The sequence below is a fragment of the Vulpes vulpes genome, chromosome 10 (genome assembly GCF_048418805.1).
Source record: "Vulpes vulpes isolate BD-2025 chromosome 10, VulVul3, whole genome shotgun sequence".
In the NCBI taxonomy this organism is placed as follows: Eukaryota; Metazoa; Chordata; class Mammalia; order Carnivora; family Canidae; genus Vulpes; species Vulpes vulpes.
This window is the reverse complement of record NC_132789.1, coordinates 73929260-73953515: the sequence shown is the minus strand read 5'-3', so window position 1 is coordinate 73953515 and position 24256 is coordinate 73929260. Positions and strand designations below refer to the sequence as shown.

Below are 24256 nucleotides of genomic sequence, written 5' to 3'. Positions count from 1 at the left end.
AAAAAAACATAGAGGAAAAAATTAGCAGAAATTTCTTCTACCTGAGTCAAGAACATCCGAGCAGTAACAGCAGAAAGAGGTGGATAAACCAGAATTGGTTTAGTTGTCTCCCCAACAGCATCACCAATAAGCTTCCCATTAGAAGAATAAGCAGCAATTGCAAAGACATATTTTTCATTAGTTTCTAAACCTTTCACTTCAAAAATGCTTTTACCATCAGCTGGTATCTGTTAACAAAAACATATTTCAAGTTTATATATGGGAAACTGAAGTAATATGACTTTAAAAATATAATTAAATAACCCTTCTATATAAAATAAATAAATAAAACCATTGTATTTACTGTTGGATTTGAGTTAGGACTTAAATTGAAATTAGAGAAATTCACTGAAATAATGATAGTAGAAGGGGATAAAAAAAAAAAACATTCAGTTGTCATTAATAAGACTTTTGACAAGATTTCCTGACCTTTAGAGGTTTTTTTTTAATTTGACATACCGCTTCTCCTGAGTTTGGGAGATGATTATTGTTTAGCCTTACTTTTCCATAGCTCCCTTCTGCTTTGCAACCCAAAATACAGTACCAGGAAACCTGCCAAGGAGAGAGATGAACCCATCATCCATAGTCTGTCTAACAAAGCATTCAATTGCTTTTATCAAGATGTGACACTTAGTTGTGATGAGCACCAGCTATTGTATGGAAGTGTTGAAACAATAAATTATACACCTGAAACTAATATTACACTGTATATTGAGTAACTGGAATTTAAATAAATCTTAAAAAAAAAACAAAAAAGATGTGGCAAGAGGAATACTTTTCCAAATAAAAAATATATAACTATTTGAGTTTTAAAACATGGAACCTAAGTTTACAAATATACTTAGGCTTAATCTTGAAAAAATAAAGACAAATATAGGGCTCATTTTATCTGGGACTACAAAAACTATTATTCATTATTGATTATTTTAACTACCATTAAATAAGCAGTTTCTATGTACAAAGTAATATTAGGAAATTTACATAAACGTTCTAATATTTGCAACATCCCTCTGAAATGGGATTACTGTGGTCACTTTGCTTTACAGGAAATGGAGAAACAGAAATGCTCGATAACTTGCCCAAGATCAGATAATAGCATGATATTTGATAATTCTTAAATACAGAAAGACACCAAAAACAAAATGCTAATTCTACAAAACACAAACTTAAACTTAATTAAATGATTAGAATTGATTCTTCTGCCCAAGATGTCAAAATAATGGAGAGTCCTCAGTGAAAGGAGGGAAAAGGGAGTAAGTTGATACCTAACGGAATAGCATTATGAAGGAGCCATATTGTCCTGAGGTTGGGATTGGATGGGTTGTCATCATGTGTCATTCCCTTTTCCCCAGAGGCTCCTCTTCCCAACATCTCAACACCTAAATGATAAGGAAAACTGGGAAGAAGGGAAAATGTAATTGTCTCTAAGAAGCAACTATCTAAAAAAAAACAAAACAAAACAAAAAAAACAACTATCTCTGTAGCTTAGCTTAGCTATTTCTTCCTCTAGGTCAACAGAAAAATCCTAATGGTGTCTTGTCTGCACGACTAGTTCTCAACCCTGACTGTGCAGAGAAATACTGTTACTGTTTTCACAGAACCAACCATTTTTCTAAATTACATATACCCAAGCCTGCCTGGCCTCAATGAATTAGAGTTTCTGGTACAGGTGTCCAAACTTTTATGTCTATACAGAAAACTGCTCAGGTAATTAAGGGACGCTTGACAAAGGTAGAACTCCAAGGACAGAGACACAGCATTGAAAGAACTTGGAAGCTGGAAGCCAAGAGGGGGGAAAAAAATCAAATGAATTTCAGAAGAAATTTAAAAACTAACTTTTCATGCAAAAAGAGTACCATTTTACAAAAAGGGGGAGGGGGCTGGAGGCAGAAAGATTGTGTTATATGACTTAAATTATTATTTTCTCTAGGTTAAGCTCTCTATATAAATCAGAATTTGAAGGGTAAAATTCTCTCTAAAAGCATTTTTAGAAGCAGGATATATATTCCTATTTTGCTCTACAAATGAAGACATCTTAGTTTGTGTAACTATAAGGAGCAATGTGTAATTAGAATCTATACAAGAGTAAAGACACCATGAACAAATGAGCACTAACTTTAGAAGTAAAAGTTTATTAATAACATCAGCATTTTCAACTATTAAAATAGATTTTAATAAAACAAATGCTTTAATAAGAGATTTTAATAAAAAAGATGGCTGAACCCTCTAACCAGAAATCTTATTTAAGCCCACAGCACCATCTAGTGTTGGTGAGTATGTAATAAATTCGTGGAGCACACAACTCTACTAATGTATAATATATATAAAACTTCACATAATGTGCTAAGTGGCAGGTCCTACAACTACAGGTCCGATATGAAATACTTGTATCTTCCTATTTCTAAGCATTATGAAGTAATATAATCTAGTCACTAATTTGAAATACAAAAAAATATATATTTTGATTAAATAAACCAGAACATTTGAATAAAAACAAAGAAAAACTCTTGGTAAGGCATCCAGTCTTAGCTATATACTGAATTTCCAAAATCAGCAAATACTCATTCTTAAACAGATCCAAAAAAAATCTAAAGTTGAACTTTAAAAATGCTAGCAATTGCAATAATGCATTGATGACAACACTGTTAGCTGTAAGATGAATATTACTTCTATTTACCCAATTATAAAACATTATAAAGGTGGTATTGCTTCTCACTAATGTCCATATCTCATTTAGTCTGCAGCTCCTCAAAGAATGGAATCAAACTTTGTGATTATTTTTATATCTCAATTATCTCACACAGAGCTGGACAGATAAGAGATACTCAATAATGCTCAATGGACAAAATTTATGAAAAAGTCATCAAATAATATAATCACATTCTATACCATCATTAATTGTTTTAAGCAAACTTTACTACACATGTTTTATATAAGATATGGAGGGATGTCAACTAATATGACAGGACTGTCATATATTATTTCATTTAATTTTCACAGCAAATGTATTTTACAAATAAAAACACCACTACCACCTCTCAAAGTATATTTAGATTTCCTAAGGTCATACTGCTAATAAGTGGTGTCTGACTTTAAAGCCTGTGCCCTTTCCACAATACCAAGTTGATATAAGTTCAAGCAGAATATCCTAAAGACAAACACAAAACTTTTTTATACTACATCAAAGAGCATGTTGTTGATCATCCAGAGGAAAATTTAACATTTAAAATATAAATCAAATGGAACGCTTGTGAGGACACTAAATTTCAAGTTAGAGTCACACTTAGGCCAAGTTCCAAGGCACTGGGGATGAGAGCAAGAGTTCATTCTTCAATAATACATAAAGATTTATGACTTACAATATGGCTGGAATTGTCATTTGTTTGCATAAAGAGAATCCTCATTTACTCAGAGAACTCTAGGAAGAACCCCCAAATCTGCTATCCCCAAATTTCCTCATCTCCATCATTGGCTCTGAGAGTAACTTCTATCCTCTTCAAATGCCTGTTTCCAGTTCAGCTGAGCACTTCATCTTGAACACACTAGGATGTCAGCATAGGGCTACCCCATGGTGACTAAGATATGTAAGAGAGAAATGCTTCTCCACTGTTTATTCTTACTATATATTTGGGTATAACAAGGCTAAATAGAACATAAAAGAAAATAGCACAAAGAGGAAAGGTCTTGAAGAAGCTAAGTATAGTTAAGATAATACAATACTAATCCTAGTGTTCGATGCTTATAAATAAGACTATTCAAGTCCTAAGAGCAAGGAAAGTATCAATCATGATAGTCATAAAAGTACTTGTGTTGCTATACCTGAAATAAAGATCATAATTAGGGCAACATACCTTAACATCTGAAATAAATGGAGCAGGTTTCAATGTCACAGAACAATGAGTTCGGGATAGCAGGATAGGTGGGGGAGGGATTCTGCTTTTCTTTCTTTTTGAACTTTCCACATATTTTTGATATGAATATAGGGTATTTTGTTCTGCTTCAGTCTTCTCAATTAAAGAATATGCTTCCTGCAATAAAGTGTGAACATAGAAAAATACATTTCAAGATCTGAACTGTATATTTGTAGAATTCTGGTAATGTTAAGCAACATTATCTTGCTATATGTAGCTTTTTGAGCCTGTGTTATACATATTTCAAGCACTGAATGATTTTACAGAAGTAAAAAGTAGCTACTAAATAAGACTAAGTAAAAATTAGCCATAAATTAAATAAAGCAATGGAGTCATATGTCTAATATGTTTATCATCATTATATTAATATCAGACATTTCATTTTCATATCAGACCCTCTGAATACTTATCATATTTCACTGTCCTTAGAAAACTCATAGCACAATCATCTACATTTATACCAATGAACTGTACACCTACCCTTACTTAATGCAACTTGAAATGTGACTCTCAAGTAATAAGACTACTGGTGGGGGATCCCTGGGTGGCTCAGCAGTTTAGCGCCTGCCTTCAGTCCAGGGCGTGATCCTAGAGTCCTGGGATCGAGTCCCATGTCAGACTCCTTACATGGAGCCTGCTTCTCCCTCTGCCTGTGTCTCTGCCTCTCTGTGTGTGTGTCTCTCGTGAATAAATAAATAAAATCTTTAAAAAATAATAATAAAACTACTGGCATATGTGATTTATGAAATGAATATTATCAACAGTTTCCTGCTATCAGGAAGAAGAAATAAAAACACTTATTCTGTAAACCTGAAAGAAAAGTAATCCCCATTTCAAAAAGTAACAATATGGAAGGATAACAAATAAAACAAAAACATAAAAGTCTGAAGATCTGAATATTTCCAAAGAAAGTCTAAATATGTCATCAATAATAATGCATGTAAATGGGTTAAACTTGTCTTTTAAATTAAAAGGCAAAAGATTCTTTAACTGAGCTCCAAAGCAAAAATCCATGTAAAGATTAAAATTAAATGGTAATAGAGAAGAAATTGCCTTTCCAACAAATGGTACTAGGACAATTAGATGTCCAAATGCAAAAGTAATAAAATTGTACCCCTACATCACACTATATACAAATATTAACTCAACATGAATTACAGACCCAAATGTAAGTGGTAAAATTATAAAATTCTTAAAAGGAAACATGAGTAAATCTTCATAACTTTGGGTTAGGCAATGATTTCTTAGATATGACACCAGAAGGAAACACACACACACACACACACACACACACACACACACACACAAAAGTAGATAAACTAAACTTCATCAAAATTAAACATTTCAAATGATATCATCAAGAAAGTAAACAGACAACCAACAGAATGAGAGAAAATATCTGCAAATCATGTATATGATAAGGGACTTGTATTCAAAATTTATAAAGAACTGTTACAAGTCAATAATAAAGACAAATAACCCCATTAAAAATGGACAAAGGATTTGAGCAGACATTTCTCCAAAGAAGATACATAAATAGCCAATAAGTATAAAAAAGATGCATAACATCATTGATCATTTAGGGATGAAAAAATAGCTAATAAGTACAAAAAAGATGCACAACATCATTGATCATTTACAGATGAAAACACAAAATCAGCAAGCTAATTCAAGAAGTAGAAAACTTGAATGCAGGACAGTCATAGAATATACTGAGAAAGATATCCAAAAAGTTCTCCCCACAGCAATGTCAGCCTCAACTGATCTCATTTTTTACAAATTTCAAAACTTAAGGAACTGATAATTCCTACGCCATTTAAAAATTTTCTAACTACAGAGAAAGATGGCTGCTCAAATAATTTTACAAAATTATAACTTTGGTAAGAAAACTTGAAAAATGACTGCACTTAAAACATAAAGCAATCTTCTTTGAATATAAATGCAAACATTCGTAATAAAATACTAATACATGGAATCTAGCAATATATTAAAGAAATAACATACTGTAATTATATTCTCTATCTCCCAGAAATATATGGATAATTTAATATCAGGAAGTCTATGATCACAATTTAATTTATCTATAAATCAAATGAGAAAAAAAATATGATTACAGGCTCAACGGCCAAAAAAATATTTTAACTTCTTTAACATTCACTGCTAATTTTTTTAAAAAAGAAGAGGTCAATAAGGAAATGAAATAAATCTTAAGATAAATTAAAATGGAAACACAACATACTAAACCCTATGGGATGCAGCCAAAAGCAGTTCTAAGAAGGATGCTTATAGTACAAATGCTTATATTAAGAAAAAAGAAAGATCTGGGGTGCCAGGGGGGGCACAGTCAGTTAAGTGTCCAACTCTTGGTTTCTGCTCAGATTGTAAGATTGAGCCCCACAGCAAGCTCCATGCTCAGCATGGAGTCTGCTTAAGACACTGTGTCCCTCTCCCTCTGTCCTTCCCCCTGCTCTCTCACTCTCTCCCTCTCAAATAAAAATAAATAAATCTTTTTTTTAAAAAAATAGGTCTGAAATAAACACTTCAAGGAAACCTGAAAAAGAGTAAAAAAAAAAATGAGCCCAAATTTAGTATAAGGAAGGAAATAACACAAATCAGAAGAGAAATAAATGAAGTAGAGACCAGAAAGATAATAGAAAAGATAGACTAAAATAAGAGCCAGGTTCTTGAAAGATAAAACTGACAAACTTCTAGCTAGACTAAGAGAAAGAGAAAAGACTCAGATAAATTAGATCAGAAATGAAAGAGGAGACACTACAACTGATATCACCTAAGTACAAAGAATCATAAGTGGCTACTATGAACATTTTACACCAACAAACCGGATAACCTTATAAGAAACTGGTAACTAGAAACACACAGCTTACCAAATTGAATCATGGAGAAATAGAAAATATGAGCAGCCCAATAACAAGTAAGAAGATGAGTCAGTAGTCAAAAACCACCCAAAAAAGAAAAGAACAGAATCAGATGATTTAACTGGTGGATTCTAACAAAAATTTAAAGAATTAATGCCAATCATTCTCAAACTCTTCCAAAAAATTAGAGAAGAGGGACTTCCAAATTGATTTTAAGAGGCCAGCAGGACTCTGATACCAAAACTAGTCAAGGACACTATGCAAAAAGAAAACTACAGCTCTACATACCTGATGAATATAGATACAAAAATCCTCAGAGCAAACCAAATTCAATAGTACATTAAAAGGATCATACACCATGATGAAGCAGGATTATTCCTTAGAGGCAAGGATGGCTCAACATAAATGTAATACAAATTAATAAATCTGATATACCACATTCACAAAATATATAAAAATAATATGATCATTTCAATAGATTCAGGAAAAGAAAGTTGATAAAATTCAACATCCCTTTATGATTTTAAAAAAACTCTCCACAAACTGGATATAGAAGGAACATATCTCAAAATAATAAAAGTCTTATACGACATATCTACTGCTAACATTATACTCAATGGTAAAAGGTTGAAAGCATTCCCACAAAGATCGAACAAGACAAGTGCCCACTCTTATCACTCCTCTTCAACATGGTACCAGATATCCTAGCCAAAGCAATCATTAAAAGGTATCTAAATCAAAAAGAAAGATGCAAATTATCTCTGTTTACAGATGACACAACTGTATATATAGAAAACTGTAGACTCCACCAAAACACTGTTAGGACCAAAAACAAATTCAGTAAATTTGCAGGATCCAAAATCAACATACAAAAATCAGTTGTATTTCTATACACTAATAACAAATATCCGAAAAATTAAGAAAACAATCCCATTTATAATAGTATCAAAAACAAGAAAATAGGAAAAAATTAACCAAGAAGGGACAAAAAAAGCCTGAGCACTGAAAACTATAAAATATTTATGGAAGAGATTTAAAAAGACACAAATAAATGGAAAAATACCCCATGGTCATAGATAGGAAGAATTAATATTGTTGAAATCCCCATACAACCCAAAATGATCTATAAATTTAATGCAACATCTATCAAAATTCCAATAGCATTTTTCACATAAATAGAAAAAGCAATCCTAAAATTCATATAGAATGACAAAAGATTCTAATAGTTAAAACAGGCTTGAGCAAGAAGAGCAACACTGGAGATACCACTTTAGTAATAAAAAAGATATGGTATTAAAAGAAAGTCAGGGACAAAGAAAGGATGGGAAGGAGGGAGGTGGGGGTGGGGGGGAAGGAAAGAAATAGAATAAAATAGAGAGCCCAGAAATATGGTCAACTAATTTTTGACAAAGTTGCCAAGAATATACAATGAGGATAGTCTCTTCTAAAAATGGTGTTGGGAAAAGTGGATATCCATTTCCAGAAGAATGAAATTAGACCCTTGTCTTAATATACACAAAAATCAACTCAAAATGCATTAGAAACTTAAATATAAGACCTGAAACCATAAAATTCCTAGGGAAATAAGACATAAAGGAAAAGCTCTTTGATATTGGTTTTGGAAACAATTTTTCAGATCCTACAGCAGAAATATAGTCAACAAAAATAAAAATAAATAAGCTAAAATGCTTCTTCACTGCATTGGAAACAGTTAACAAAATGAAAAGGCAACCTATGGAATTGTAGAAAACATTTGTAAACTAAACATTCAATAAGGGTTTGCTATGCAAAATAAAAGTAACTCAACTCAATAGTAATCAATCAATCAAATGATTTTAAAATGGGCAAAAAACCTGAGTAGACATTTTTCTAAAAAAAAAGGACATTCAAATGACCAACAGGTACATGAAAAGATGCACAACATCACCAATCATCAGGGAAATGCAAACCAAATCACCATGAGATAGCACCTCATACTTGTTAGGATGTCTATTATCAAGAAGACAAATGATAACAAATGTTGGTGAAGATATGGAGAAAATACAATACTTCTAAAATATTGGTAAGGATGTGAACTGATACAACCAATATGATAAACAGAATGGGGGCTGCTCAAAAAATTAAAAATAGAAGCATCATATGATCCAGCAATCCCACTTCTGGGTATTTATCCAAAGGAAATGAAATCATTATCTCAAAGAGATATCTCCACTCTTATGTTCATTGCAGCATTACTCACAACAGCCAAGATATGAAAACAATCAGTCTACTGATAGATGAACAGATAAAGAAAATGTGTCACACATATACAATAGAATATCATTCGGCCTTAGAAAAGGAAACCCTGCCATTTGAGACAATATGTATGACCTTGAGGGCATTAATGCTAAGTTAAATGAGCCAGATGGAGGAAGAGAAATACTATATGGATGGTATTATGTATGTGTGTAACCTAAAAACAGAAAGTAGAATGGTGGTTGCCAAGGGCAAGGAGTCAGGGAGGGGAATGGGGAGATCTGGGTCAAGGAACACAAACTTCCAGTTATAAAGTTCAGAAGATCTAATGTACAGCATGGTGACTACACTTAGTAACAGTGTACTTGAAATTTTCAAAGAAACAGATCTTAAGTGTTCTCACTCAAAAAAAAAAAAAAAGGTAACTTACTCTGCCATTAAAAAGAATGAAATCTTGCCATTTGCAACCATGTGGGTAGAACTGGAAGGTGCTATGCTTAGCAAAATAAGTCAGTCAGAGAAAGGCAAATATCATATGATTGTACTCATACGTGGAATAAATAAAACAGATGAACATATGGGAAGGGAAGGAAAAATAAAGTAAGATGAAATCAAAGGCGGAGACAAACCAAAAGAGACTCTTAACTATAGGGAACAAACAGGGCTGTTGGAGGGGTGGTGGTAGGAAGATGGGGTAATTAGGTGAAGGGCATTAATGCGATGAGCTCAGATGCGATGAGCACTGAGTGTTGTTTATTTTTAAGACTTTATTTATTCATGAGACACAGAGAGAGAGAGAGGCAGAGACACAGGCAGAGGGAGAAGCAGGCCCCATGCAGGGATCCCAATGCGGGACAAGATCCCAGGATCCCAGGATCACGCCCTGAGCTGAAGGCAGACACTGAACCACTGAGCCACCCTGGGTGTTACATGCAATTGATGGGTGGCATCCCACCACTGGGTGTTACATGCAATTGATGAATCACTAAATTCTACTTCTAAAACTAATAATACAGTATATGTTAGTTAAAGTGAATTTAAATAAACATTTTTTAAAGGTAACTATATATGATATGATAAATGTGTTAATTAAGCCGCCTGTGGTAATCATTTCAAAATGTACAGTAATCCCCACTTATCCACAGGGATACATTGCAAGATGCCTCAAGCCACTGACAGTATCAAACCCTATATATACTATGTTTTTTATACATACATATGATAAAATTAATTTCTAAATTAGACACAGTAAGGGCTTAACAATAACTAAAAATAGAACAATTTTAACAATATATTGCAATAAAAGTTACATAAATGTGTTCTCTCCGTCTCAAAATATCTTATTGTATTGCACTCACCCTCCTCCTGTAATAATGTGAGAAAATAAAAAGTCTACATGATGAGATGAAGTGAGGTAAATGATGTAGACACAGTGACGTAGCATGAGGCTACTACTGACCTTCTGATGATGCTTCAGAAGGATAATCATCTGCTTCCCGACTGTGGTTGACTGAGGGTAACTGAAACTGCAGAAGGCTAAACCACGGATCAGAGGAGACTATTTTACACACATATATATGTATATATATCATGCTGTACATTCTAAATATATTACAGATTTATTTGCCAATTATGCCTCAGTAAAGTGGGGGGAGGAAGTGGCCAACCTCAATAAGCTAGGAAAGCTCTTTCTTTAGCTGAGAAAAAATATTAATTTTAGCCAATAGTGAAAATTCTGGCTAATAGTGAATCACTAAAAGAACTATCAGGGGCACCTGGGTGGCTCAGTGGTTGAGCATTTGCCTTCAGCTTGAGTGCCATATCGGGCTCCCCAAAGGGAGCCTGCTTCTCCCTCTGCCTGTGTCTCTGCCTCTGTCTCTGTGTCTGTCATGAATAAGTAAATAAAATCTTTTTTAAAAAACTAAATAAATAAAGAATTATCAATAAAATCCAGAAGGAGACACAATGCCACTATTCCTTTTTATTCTGGAAGTTCTAGTCAATTTAATAAATTTAAGAAATCCTGAAAACGAGAAGACAAATGTCTACCAAATTTCAAATATATTTCACTCTCTTACAAAAACCTGTGCTGTTTCCTCTGCAGAAGACACGCTAAGTTCAATGCTTCCATCTGGAGATCTGGACGCAAGCTCAAAAAAAGGGTAAGACTGGAGATGGGATCCATGAGTCATTTGCATCAAAGTGATATTTAAAGCTGAGTGAGTAAACCAGTTCCCTGTGGGAGTGTAGATTATAAAACTGTAGTATCATACTTTTTTTTTTCTAAAATAAAGATTGACCTAAATTGAGATCAGAATTAACTCATTTTTATTTTTTATATGAAATGGTTGGCATTAAGGTCTAAAATCATTAGTTGTGATTAAAATTTATCTATAATAATAAACGAATTTTTAAATTCTGCTTGTTCTGTGACAGGAGACCTTGAAATTTTCTTTTGGTATTTATAGTTCAAAAATCTTAGCCATGTGCATAGAACAATCAGTCCTTCATGTGAGAAGAAATGTATTATATGATAACCATATTTCTAAGGCCCACATGCCAAAGACCCCAGCTGTTTAGACTCAAAAGCTAATTTACAGATACACAGTACTCAGTATAACTTGAATCATTGAATGAATGACTGAGTCAAGGAGCAGAGGATGGCATCTGTTATCCTTTACCATCTCCATTTTTCACTCATTCAAGCAAACTGAGGAAAAATGGAGAAAATGGGTGGAAAGAAAGATGTGGAAGGCACTGTGTCACAAAACACTATGAGTCATGGCATCAGCCATGCCAGTTTAGGCCAGAGGACACAAGCACAGGGCTAGGCCAAGGCTCATTCACCTTTCCACCCTCTACCGTAGATGACAGACCAGCTCTGGCTCCCTGAGAGGACAGATGTGCCCATAGAGCAGGTTCCCTTAAAAGGCAACAACAGGTAGGAGCTTGATAAGAAGACAGAATTGAAATGAGGAAGAAGCCTTAGCAGAAAAGGTAAGTAGATTCCCCAGATAACTATTGAAAATTTAAGAAATTCCTACTTGAACAGAAGGAAGATGAAAGCTATAATATTTTGAACATTAAATGTTAATATGCTTTCATTTATGACACAGACTGTGGAGACCAAGATATTTTAGGCTGCATAGGAACAGGTGAAATCAGCCTAAGGAAAAATTACACAACAGGGAAGGACCTACGCTTTGAAAGTTTCCCTCCTCTGGATTATGCATGCAGCCTATAAAATGCACCAGCAGCATGGGTTTGCTGGCCCTGATATTAACAGACTGCCTCTGACCCCCTCTCACGGACTAGCCAACTGCCCTGGGCTTTCTTCACTTATTCCAAAAATTTGCCTCAGCAGTTCATGCTCCAGTGAACCAGTCAGACACTAGCATTTTCTGACTTGACTCTAGCAGCTTCTCTCTGCATATCCATAAACCCAAATGAGATTTTTTTTTAAACTTCCTGCTTTCTGCCATGGGCTATCACACAGATATTTCTCAAACCTGGCTGTTGATCAGTATCATCGATGGAGCTTGTTTAAATATTAAAATAATCCATCCCCACTATGAACCTACTTAATAAAAATCTCCATGGTGGGGCTAAAGCATCTGTATTATTAGGGAATGTCGAGGGTAATTTTGAAGTACAGTAGGGACTGGGAACCACTGATTGAGATAATTTTATCAGCCTCCTACCCTTTTCTCTCAGTCACTAGTCTCTAGTCTCCTCAACTCCCAAGCCCTTTGATGACTCCTCCCACACTTGTTACAGTGCAAATTCCTCCTGTATATTCTGATCACGATTTTGCTTTCTAGCCTTATCTCCCTCTCTACTCTTTTGTTCTCCCATAGCTACCTCCTATCCAACCTAACCTCCAAACCATTAAAAAAAAAATTAAAAAGTCATTCATTCCCTGAGAAGCTATGCTTGTCATGCCTTAGAGCTTTTTCAATGCAACTTCCTCTTCCTGGAGGGTTTTACATCCTTTTCTATGCTTCAAGACTCACTCAAGCATCATCTCTGAATCCTCCCCAGAGAAGTCCCACACACTGAAGTACTTATTCTCCTCATTTTCCATTCTTTATTTTAGCAGGTATTACACAAAATGATCCGTGCGTGTGGCTGTCCCCACCTTCTAAACAATGAGTGTCTTGGTGGTAAGGACAGTACTTTATCTCTTTAGGTTCAATTAATGTGTTTTGAATGAAAGACATGAAATTATGCCAGATGAAGATGATATATAATGCATTTTAAGACAGTATGTTTAAAATGTTCTGTTTGATAAATAAATAAACAAATAAATAAAACCTTTAAAAAAAGGAAAAAGTGTTATCAATATGGATATCACTGTCACCTATAACATGTCCAACATGTTGCCTAATGTGTCCACCAAAACATATTGTTTTATTGCCAGAAAACATTAATACTGAAGTCCAAAGTACTGTTGTCTGAATGTAAACCTCTCTGCCTCCAGTTTCCATTACAGAAACAAATCAACCTCTTTTTAGAAGTTACTCAGTGTTACGAGTACAGATTGACATTCAATACATTTGCCAAGAGCTTAATATCCATAGTGCAGCAAAACACTTAGGGAAAGAAATAATGCAATTTTCAAAGTCATGATTAGCAACTATCCATAAAAAACTGTTATATGACTATAATGATAAAGTGCCATATTTACTACTTGCCTAGTAGACCTCCCGAGGTACATTCTGGATTCTCAGCACTATTATGTACATTTCAGGAGATGAAAAGTAGTTCTGATAGGAAAAAACAGAATGTTCCAGAATGCTTAGAGTGGACGATATAGTAGTAGTAGTAGTAATAATAATGGCTTATATTTATTGGCTGCTTATTCTGTGCCAAATGCTAAGCATTTTATATGCATCATTTCCTTGTATTTTCCCAGGAACCTCTGTTTTACATATGAAGAAATTAAAACTTAAGAGAGCATAAGTAACTTGACCTTGGTCACACAGCTATTCAGTGGCAAAACCAAAACTCTAATCCAAAACTGTATCTTCCTAACCACTATGTGTTTTGTCTTATTAATACAAAGCTAAATTTAAAAGAAGCATGGAAAGGCAAGCTGGATGGTCTCCTAAGAATGGAAATTAGCTAAAATCTTGTCAGTACTTTAAAAGGTCAAAACATGACCTCAATCACGGAAGAGCATCAGAATCAGAAAGGGTTTCACTCTTTATGATGAAGACTTCAGCATGGAACAATTAAAAAATGCTGATAAGAGCTCTGAAAAAATTTGATTCACATATATTCTTCCCCCAAAAGGAAACAATTGATTTGACTAAAATGCTATAATATAGAAAAAATAATTATACTTAGTAATCCAATTACTGCTAACCCAGTTAATGAGTGGTTTTTAGGAGACATGAAGGTGTAAATTTGGGAAACAGTAAAGCCAGGAGTGATTAGAACTTCAAGTGTCTGGACTTCTTCATTAGTTCTGGTTCCAAAGCAGGGCCATAAAATTAAATTGTGTCGATTACAAAAAATAATCTGCTAATTCATAATGCTCTTTTGCTTAGAGTTGAAGCAATATAACCATATTTTGGAACTGCTAAAGTCATCTCAACTACCAATTTGTTTGGGTTCCAAGAAATAGAATTAGGAGAAATGCATCAGCTGGGGTTTTTTGTGACAGGAGCAACATGAAAACCAGGCCAGGACCACAGCAGGCCCAAAGAGGTTGGAGGGCTACAGAACACAACCATAATAGTCTGATCAGGACACAGGCACTGGAAAGAATGAATGTCAACTAGCTTTAGTCTTTTTGTCCTTCTACTCAAGATTCAATTCCAAGGAAGGAGTCCCCCGTTGGCCTCAGTCCTATCACTAGTCCTTTGACTAGCTAGCAAAGAAAGCCCCTGAAAAGTCCCACCTGACTACATCTAAAAGGGAAGAAGGAACACCTCAAAAGGTGGTATTTGGAAGAGGAAACAGTGCTGGAAAGAAAAAAAACAGTCTATAACCCTGGCCTTATAACACTTACCTTGGATTGAGGAATATTCCTGCCTCTTCCCAATAAGAAACCCCATCTGCAGAGAGACAAAGTCTGGCTGGCCAGCTCTGAAGTGGACTGAGAATGATGACCATAAACCACACAACCAGTGCTCTATTTGATCCGAAGCAGATCAGGGACAGCTGAGACTAGTTCCAAGGGCAATACACGAAAGTGAATCTGTGGTATATTGTGTAAAAAGCCAACATGGACTTCCAAAAGTCCAATAACCAAGACAGGAAAATGGGGGGGGGGGGGATCCCCATTAAAAAAAAAAGACTACATTTCATTTAGAAAGCTAACAAGCTATTATCAAAGTTTTGTAACCTCAGTCCTGGCAACAACTTGGTCCACTTTTAACTGATTAGGAATAAAATGGACACCTGATGAGATTATACAGCTCGACAAGGTCAGGAAACTTTTGAAAAACTAAAACAAGGTATGAATTATTTAAGAGTTCTGAAAAGACCCAGGCTTTTTTTAAACCTTTTTATGGCATCAGGTGATGCATCGGTTACTGATTTGGGGATAGTTTTATTACAAGATCATGATAATGTAAAACATTCTGTAATATACCCCAGTAGAAAATGATTGCCAAGGGAAAGAAATTTATTTGTCTTCTTTAAGGAAACAAAGTTTGGCAATTATTTGAGCCATAACATCATTGTTTACGAGAGTGCCCTAAAGACTGATCATTACACCTTAACACTTGGTTAAAAAACTACCACGGAGGAGCAGAGGTGGCTATAGAAGATTTCAGGACTTCTAAATAAATATTCAACATGTTCCTAGTGGATGAAAATCCTTGTGGAGGACCCGTTATAAAAAATAGAGCCTCTAAATGCATCTCATGAGTCTATCCTAAGAGGACATTATATTTATAATTTCTCTTAAGTTAAAATAGTTTTACTTAAGAAATAGAAGGAAAAGGGGGATCCCTGGGTGGCTCAGTGGTTGGGCACCTGCCTTCAGCCCAGGGCGTGATTCTAGAGTCCCAGGATCAAATCCCACATCGGGCTCCCTGCATGGAGCCTGCTTCTCCTTCTGCCTGTGTCTCTGCCTCTGTGTGTGTGTGTGTGTGTCTCTCATGAATAAATAAATAAAATCTTAAAAAAAAAAAAGAAATAGAAGGAAAAGATACTCAAGGAGAAAAAGGTAAAAACTTGAGGCTTCTTACATCTCCAGTGCGTTCCCCAGAGTCAGAGGTAGGAAGACAAAAGCCTAACAGGGAACGAGCATATTACAACAGTTACAACAGTATAAGGACCAGACTGAGTCATAATAAAACAAAAAGGAAAATCCCAGGGGTTTTATTCTCTCCAGGCTCCCAGAGGCCACAAGATTACTCCTGAGAGAAATAGTTCTAAAAGAAATATGTTTTATTTGACATAGAAATAGGACTGAAGTGTTAGCATCCTCCAAGCACTAGACAGTAGCAAGTGGCCACAGAAGCATCTGTTGAGCATCTGTTGGATGGATCTGAACACACCACAAAATCTTCCAACAAAGGTCAGGCACCGCTTGGTCTTGTCAGCTAAGACTGTCCAACACCATCATCAAACTCCTTCATTCAAATGCTGGAAATTCCATAATAAAAAGGCTCTTTCCTAATTCTGCCAGGACAGACTTCCCAACCTTGAACATTAACAGCATCTGTCCACCCAAAATCCTCAGACTTCCTCTCTGGTCTCACTGCTTACCCTCTTCTCCCAAGAGCCTCATCTCTCCCCTTTGCCATTGCATCTGTGCCTCTACGACACCAAGTGATCTATAGGACCACAAGAAGTCTACGAACCTTCTAGGTTCAGAAGACATGTTGTTTTCTCTTCCTATAAAGTCCTTTTCACTATTTGTCTTCCTCTTTCTCTTGCCACTCCTGCCTGTTTATTAGTATTCAACTTGATGATTCCCTTTCTGAACGTCTCCTTACACATTATCCACTGCTGGGTTAGATACTCTTCTGCTGAATTCTCCCGGCATTTTTGCAGTTAAAGTATCTATGACAGTGACTCATAATTACCTACTTATTTGTCGATATTTCCACAAACTGGATTTATTTTTAAGGAGGGATCAATATCAAGAGAAGGCAATCCATCAATATTTGCTGAGTCAATAACGGATTTTTGTTTGCTTGTTTTTATCCCCTCTACCCAGCAAAATACCAAGCACATAGTCAATGTGCAATAGGTATTTGCTGAAGGGATCCTAAGTACTCAAAACATTTGTTGGAGGAACGAAGTCATGGACAGATAATCAGAAAGTGCTACATATCAGAAATCTTAAATTCCAATATCCTACTTTCTGACCTCAAACACCTATTATCCCAGATCTCTCACACTATGATTGGCCCCTGATCACACAGAGATGTCCAGTCTCTTGACATCTCCATACTCACAAAGTCTTTAAATACCTTGAAGGCGGAAAGGCGGGGCAGGCTGGCGGAGGAGTAGGGCCCTCACCTCACCCCGCCCCACCAACTCACCTGGATAACTTTCAAATCATCCTGAAAACCTACTAATTCAACCTGAGATTTAAAGAGAGAACAGCCGGAACACTACGGAGAGAAGGGATTTCGCTTCTAACAATGTAGGAAAGCGGAAAAAAATAAAATGAAAAAGAATCAAGTGGGGGAGGGGCCTGCGAGGAGCCGGGCTATGGGGGGCAGTGAGAGCGTCCAGGACAGGAAAGCCCAGCCCCAGAGAAGCGGGAACTTTAGAAATCCGCACTGGATTCTTCCCGGAGGGAAAGGCGCTTAGCAGGATGGCAGGAGGGGCAGTGGGGCCTCCAGGCTCCCGGAGTCCCTAACAGAAGTGCGCCGGGGGAGAGTGCGCCGCACACCGCGGCCTATATCGGTAAAGGGCTGGAGCTCGCACCCAGCGGGGCCTCGGGAGGAGCCGGTCAGTCAGGCGGCGGCTCCGCGTGGAGGGGGCTGCGCAGCCCCGGATCCCAGGGCACCGAGTGGACACAGCCCAGGATCCTGCGCTCCCCCGGGACAGGCGGAGGCCGGGAGGGCACCGGACAGCGGGGACGCTCCTGCCGCCCGGCCCCCGAGCTATGCAGGTCAGCGCCCCCACCGCCCTGGGAGCACCTAGGCCAGTACGGACTGGGAGCTGCGGTAGTTATTGCAGGAGCTGACTCCAGGGCTGGAAGGCTGGCCGCCCCCAGTGGTGGTGTTCCTCCTGGTGTCACCCTGTGCCTGGGAGAGGTGGGGCCGCCAGGGAACAGAGGCCTCACAGGGTCAACATCTCCCCCTGAGCCCAGCACCGGCAGGGGGCGGGGCAGCTCCCCCAGGTGCACACACCTGAGAGTCAGCACAGCAGGCCCCTCCCCCAGAAGACCAGCTGGAAGGACAGGGGAAGAGCAAGTTCTTGACCAAGCAATGCTGGAAAGCTCCAGGGGAAGTCGACGGCTTTACAGTATATAGAACTAGAGGATACCCCTCCTATTTTTTTTCTTCCTTTTTCCAATACAACTCACTTTTATATCAGACTACAAATTTCCAATTTTTTTTTCTCTTTCCCCACCTTAACTACATATTTTACCACCTCTTCATTTTTAAGATTCTCCCTTTTTGACTTTCATATTTCTACAATTACAGGACCTGGATATTTTCCACTTCTAGATTCCCTTCAACATACTCAACTTAATTTTGGGAGATATACAAGATATGTTTTCTTGTTCTGTGTTGTTTGTTTTCTCTTCCTTATTTTGTTCTACAATGGCATAAGGTAATATATTCTAAAACATGACCAGCATGCACCCAGAACCAAGTGGTATACTGTGCTGGTTCATTCTGTGAGATTCCTCATTCCCATTCTACCCCCCTCTTTTATCTCATTTATGTTTTGGTGGTCAATGTTGGGGCTTTCTACAAGCATTTCTGGTTTATATAAATTTGGGACTGAGTATCTTCTAATATACAGAACTCAATATACTCAGAACCAACAGGATCACCCTCTAGGACCCCTCAGGTAGACTACATTCTCCCTCCACTACAACTTCATCACCACCATCTCCCAATACCCCCCTTTTTTTCTTCCCTCCCTTTTTTTCTTCTCTTTACTTTTGCTTTTTTATCTTTTATTCTCTTTTCTTTTTTTTTTCTCTTCTTCTTTGGGATTCTTGGCCTTTTATTTTTTACTGCTTTGCTTTTAAAATTTGTTTTTCACTTTAGTGGTCCTTTTGTTTTATTTTGTTCTGATTTTTGTTTTCAATTTCTGGTCTCTGACCTTGTCAGAATCATCTAGAGTGAAATTTACTTAGGTCGTCGTTGATATTCTTGATTCAGCCCACTCATACAGCCACTCTGCACAGAGCAAAATGACTAGAAGGAAGAACTCATCACAAAAGAAAGAATCAGAAACAGTACTCTCTGCCACAGAGGTACAGGATTTGGATTACAATTCGATTTCAGAAAGCCAATTCAGAAGCACAATTATAAAGCTACTGGTGGCTCTGGAAAAAAGCATAAAGGAATCAAGAGACTTCATGACTGCAGAATTTAGATCTAATCAGGCCAAAATTAAAAATAAATTAAATGATATGCAATCCAAACTGGAGGTCCTAACGACGAGGGTTAATGAGGTAGAAGAAAGGGTGTGCAACACAGAAGACAAGCTGATGGCAAGGAAGGAAGCTGAGAAAAAAAAAAAGAGAGAAAAACAATTAAAAGACCATGAAGAAAGGTTAAGGGAAATAAATGATAGCCTCAGAAGGAAAAATCTACATATAATTGGGGTTCCAGGGAGCACCAAGAGGGGCAGAGAGACAGAAAGCATATTTGAACAAATCATAGCTGAGAACTTCCCTAATTTGGGGAGGAAAATAGGCATTCAGATCTAGGAGATAGAGAGGTTCCCCCCACCAAAATCAATAAAAACCATTCAATACCTCTACATTTAATAGTGAAACTTGCAAATTCCAAAGATAAAGAGAAAATCCTTAAAGCAGCAAGAGACAAGAGATCCCTAACTTATATGGAGAGAAATATTAGATTAACAGCAGACGTCTCCACAGAGACCTGGCAGGCCAGAAAGGGCTGGCAGGATATATTCGGGGTCCTAAATGAGAAGAACATGCAGCCAAGAATACTTTATCCAGCAAGGCTCTCATTCAGAGTAGAAGGAGAGATAAAGAGCTTCCAAGATAGGTAGTAACTGAAAGAATATGTGACCACCAAACCAGCTCTGCAAGAAATATTAAGGGGGACCCTGGAAAGAAAGAGGAAGCCCAAAGAAGTAGTCCACAAAAACAAGGGCTGAATACGTATTACGATGACAAAAATTCTTATCTTTCAATAGTAACTCTGAACATAAATAGGCTAAATGATCCCATCAAAAGACATAGGGTTTCAGACTGGATAAAAAAGCAAGACCTATCTATTTGCTGTCTACAAGAGTCTCATTTTAGACCTAAGGACACCTCCAGCCTGAAAATGAACCGTTGGAGAATCATTTACCATTCAAATGGTCCTCAAAAGAAAGCTGGGGTAGCAATCCTCATATAAGATAAATTAAAGTTTATCCCAAAAACTGTAGTAAGACATGAAGAGGGACACTATATCATACTTAAAGGGTGTATCCAACAAGACCTAACAATCATGAATATTTATGCCCCTAGTGTGGGAGCTGCCAAGTATATCAATCAATTAATAACAAAGACATACATATTATTATACAGTCATAGTAGGAGACTTCAACACGGCACTTTCTGCAAATGACAGATATTCTAAGCACAACATCACCAAAGAAACAAGAGCTTTAAATGATACACTGGTTCAGATGGATTTCACAGATATATATAGAACTTTCTCTCTGAATGCAACTGAATACACATTCGTCTCAAGTGCACATGGAACTTCTCCAGAACAGACCACATACTGGGTCACAAATCAGGTCTCAACTGATACCAAAAGATTGGGATTGTCGCCTGCATATTTTTGGACCACAATGCTTTGAAACTAGAATTCAATCACAAGAAGAAATTTGGAAGAAACTCAAACACGTGGAGGGTAAAGAGCATCCTGCTAAAAGATGACTGGGTTAACCAGGAGATTAGAGAAGAATCAAAAGTATTCATGGAACTAATGAAAATGAAGATACAAGCATTCAAAATCTTTGGGATACACCAAAAGCAGTCCAAAGAGGGAAATACATCGCAATACAAGCATCCCTCAAAAAAATTGGAAAAAACTCAAATACACAAGCTAACCTCACACCTAAAGGAACTGGAGAAAAACACTAAATAAAACAAAACTACACCAAGCAAAAAAAGAGAGTTAATGAAGATTCAAGCAGAACTCAATGGAACAGAGACCAGAAGAACTGTAGAACAGATCAAAAAAACAGGAGTTGGTTCTTTGAAAGAATTAAAAAAATAGATAAACCATTAGCCAGCCTTATTAAAAAGAAAAAAAAGACTCAAATTAATAAAATGATGAATGAAAGAGGAGAGATCACAACCAATACCAAGGAAATACAAACGATTTTAAAAATGTATTATAAGCAGCTATATGCCAATAAATTAGGCAATCTAGAAGAAATAGACCCATTTCTGGAAAACCACAAGTTACCACAACTGGAACAGGAAGAAATAGAAAACCTGAACAGGCCAATAACCAGGGAGGAAATTGAAGCAGTCATCAAAAACCTCCCAAGACACAAAAGCCCAGGGCCAGATGGCTTCCCAGGGGAATTCTATCAAACCTTTAAAGAAGAAACAATACCTATTCTACTAAAGCTGTTCCAAAAGACAGAAAGGGATGGAATACTTCCAAACTCATTTTATGAGGCCAGCATCACCTTAATTCCAAAACCAAACAAAGACCCCACCAAAAAGGAGAATTATAGACCAATCTCCCTGATGAACAAAGATGCAAAAATTCTAAACAAGGTACTAGCCAATAGGATCTAACAATACCTGAAGAAGACTATTCACCATGACCAAGTGGGATTTATCCCTGGGATGCAAGGTTGGTTCAATGCTCGTAAAACAACCAACATGATAGATGATATCAACAAGAGAAAAAACAAGAACCATATGATCCTCTCAACAATACAGAGAAAGCATTTGACAAAATACAGCATCCATTCCTGATCAAAACTCTTCAGAGTGTAGAGACAGACAGAACATTCCTCAGCATCTTCAAAGCTATCTACGAAAAGCCCACAGCAAATATCATTCTCAATGGGGAAACACTGAGAGCCTTTCCCCTAAGATCAGGAACGTGACAGGGATGCCCACTCTCACTACTGCTATTCAACATAGTACTGGAAGTCCTAGCCTCAGCAATCAGACAACAAAAAGAAATAAAAGGCATCCAAATTGGCAAAGAAGAAGTCAAACTCTCCCTCTTCGCAGATGACATGATACTGTATGTAGAAAACCCCAAAGCCTCCACCTCAAGACTGCTAGAACCGATATAGCAATTCGGCAATGTGGCAAAATACAAAATCAATGTCCAGAAATCAGTGGCATTTCTATACACTAACAATAAGACTGAAGAAAGAGAAATTAAGGAGTCAATCCCATTTACAATTGCACCCAAAAGCATAAAATACCTAGGAATAAACCTAACCAAAGAGGTAAAGGATCTATACCCTAAAAACTACAGAACACTTCTGAAAGAAATTGAGGAACACACATAGAGATGGATAAATATTTCATGCTCATGGATTGGAAAAATTAATATTGTGAAAATTTCAATGCTACCCAGGGCAATTTACACAATTAATGCAATCCCTATCAAAATACCATGGACTTTCTTCAGAGAGTTGGAACAAATCATCTTAAGATTTGTATGGAATCAGAAAAGACCCGAATAGCCATGGGAATATTGAAGAAGAAAACCAGAGCTGGGGCATCACAATGCTGGATTTCAAGTTGTACTACAAAACTGTGATCATCAAGACAGTGTGGTACTGGCACAAAAACAGACACATAGATCAATGGAACAGAAAAGAGAAGCCAGAAATGGGCCCTCAAGTCTATGGTCAACTAATATTTGACAAAGCAGGAAAGACTATCCACTGGAAAAAGGACAGTCTCTTCAATTAATGGTGCTGGGAAAATTGGACAGCCAATGAATAAGAATGAAACTAGACCACTCTCTTACACCATACACAAAGATAAACTCAAACTGGATAAAAGATCTAAATGTGAGACAAGAATCCATCAAAACCCTAGAGGAGAACACAGGCAATACCCTTTTTGAACTTAGCCACAGCAACTTCTTGATACATCTATGAAGGCCAGGGAAACAAAAGCAAAAATGAACTATTGGGACTTGAAATCAAGATAAAAAGCTTCTGCACAGCAAAAGAAACAGTCAACAAAACTAAAAGACAATGTACAGAATGGGAGAAGCTATTTACAAATGACATATCAGGTAAAGGGCTAGTATCTAAGATCTATAAAGAACTTATTAAACTCAACAGCAAAGAAACAAACAATCCAATCACGAAATGGGCAGAAGACATGAACAGAAATTTCACCAAAGAAGACATACACATAGCCAACAAGCACAGGAGGAAATGCTCCGCATCACTGGCCATCAGGGAAATACAAATCAAAACCACAATGAGATACCACCTCACACCAGTGAGAATGGTGAAAATTAACAAGACAGGAAATAACAAATGTTGGAGAGGATGCGAAGAAAGGGGAACGCTCTTGCACTGTTGGTGGGAATGTGAACTGGTGCAGCCACTCTGGAAAACTGTGTGGAGGTTCCTCAAAGAGTTAAAAATAGAGCTACCCTACAACCCAGCAATTGTACTGCTGGGAATTTACCCCAAAGATACACGTGCAGTGAAATGCCAGGACACCTGCACCCCGATGTTTATAGCAGCAATGTCCACAATAGCCAAACTGTGGAAGGAGCTTCGGTGTATCGAAAGATGAATGGATAAAGAAGATGTGGTCTATGTATACAATGGAATATTACTCAGCCATTAGAAACGACAAATACCCACCATTTGCTTCAACGTGGATAGAACTGGAGGGTTTTATGCTGAGTGAAGTAAGTCAATGGGGGAAGGACAATCATTATATGGTTTCACTCAAACAGGGAATATAAAAAATAGTGAAAGGGATTATAGGGGAAAGGAGAGAAAATGAGTGGGAACTATCAGAGAGGGTAACAGAACATGAGAAACTTCTATCTCTGGGAA

At 36.9% G+C, this 24256-nt stretch overlaps 1 protein-coding gene across 2 annotated transcripts in view; it reads right to left on the bottom strand.

The window, feature by feature from the left end:
* CFAP54 (cilia and flagella associated protein 54) overlaps window positions 1-24256 on the bottom strand; it is a 302139-nt gene that overhangs the window by 212664 nt on the left and 65219 nt on the right. For both annotated transcript variants that reach the window (XM_072724628.1, XM_026013023.2), the window contains exons 20-22: window positions 3891-4067; window positions 499-591; window positions 42-227 (exon numbers count right to left, since the gene is read on the bottom strand). In XM_072724628.1, coding sequence (XP_072580729.1) covers window positions 42-227; window positions 499-591; window positions 3891-4067 — 456 coding nt within the window. The remainder of the gene's footprint in view (window positions 1-41; window positions 228-498; window positions 592-3890; window positions 4068-24256) is intronic.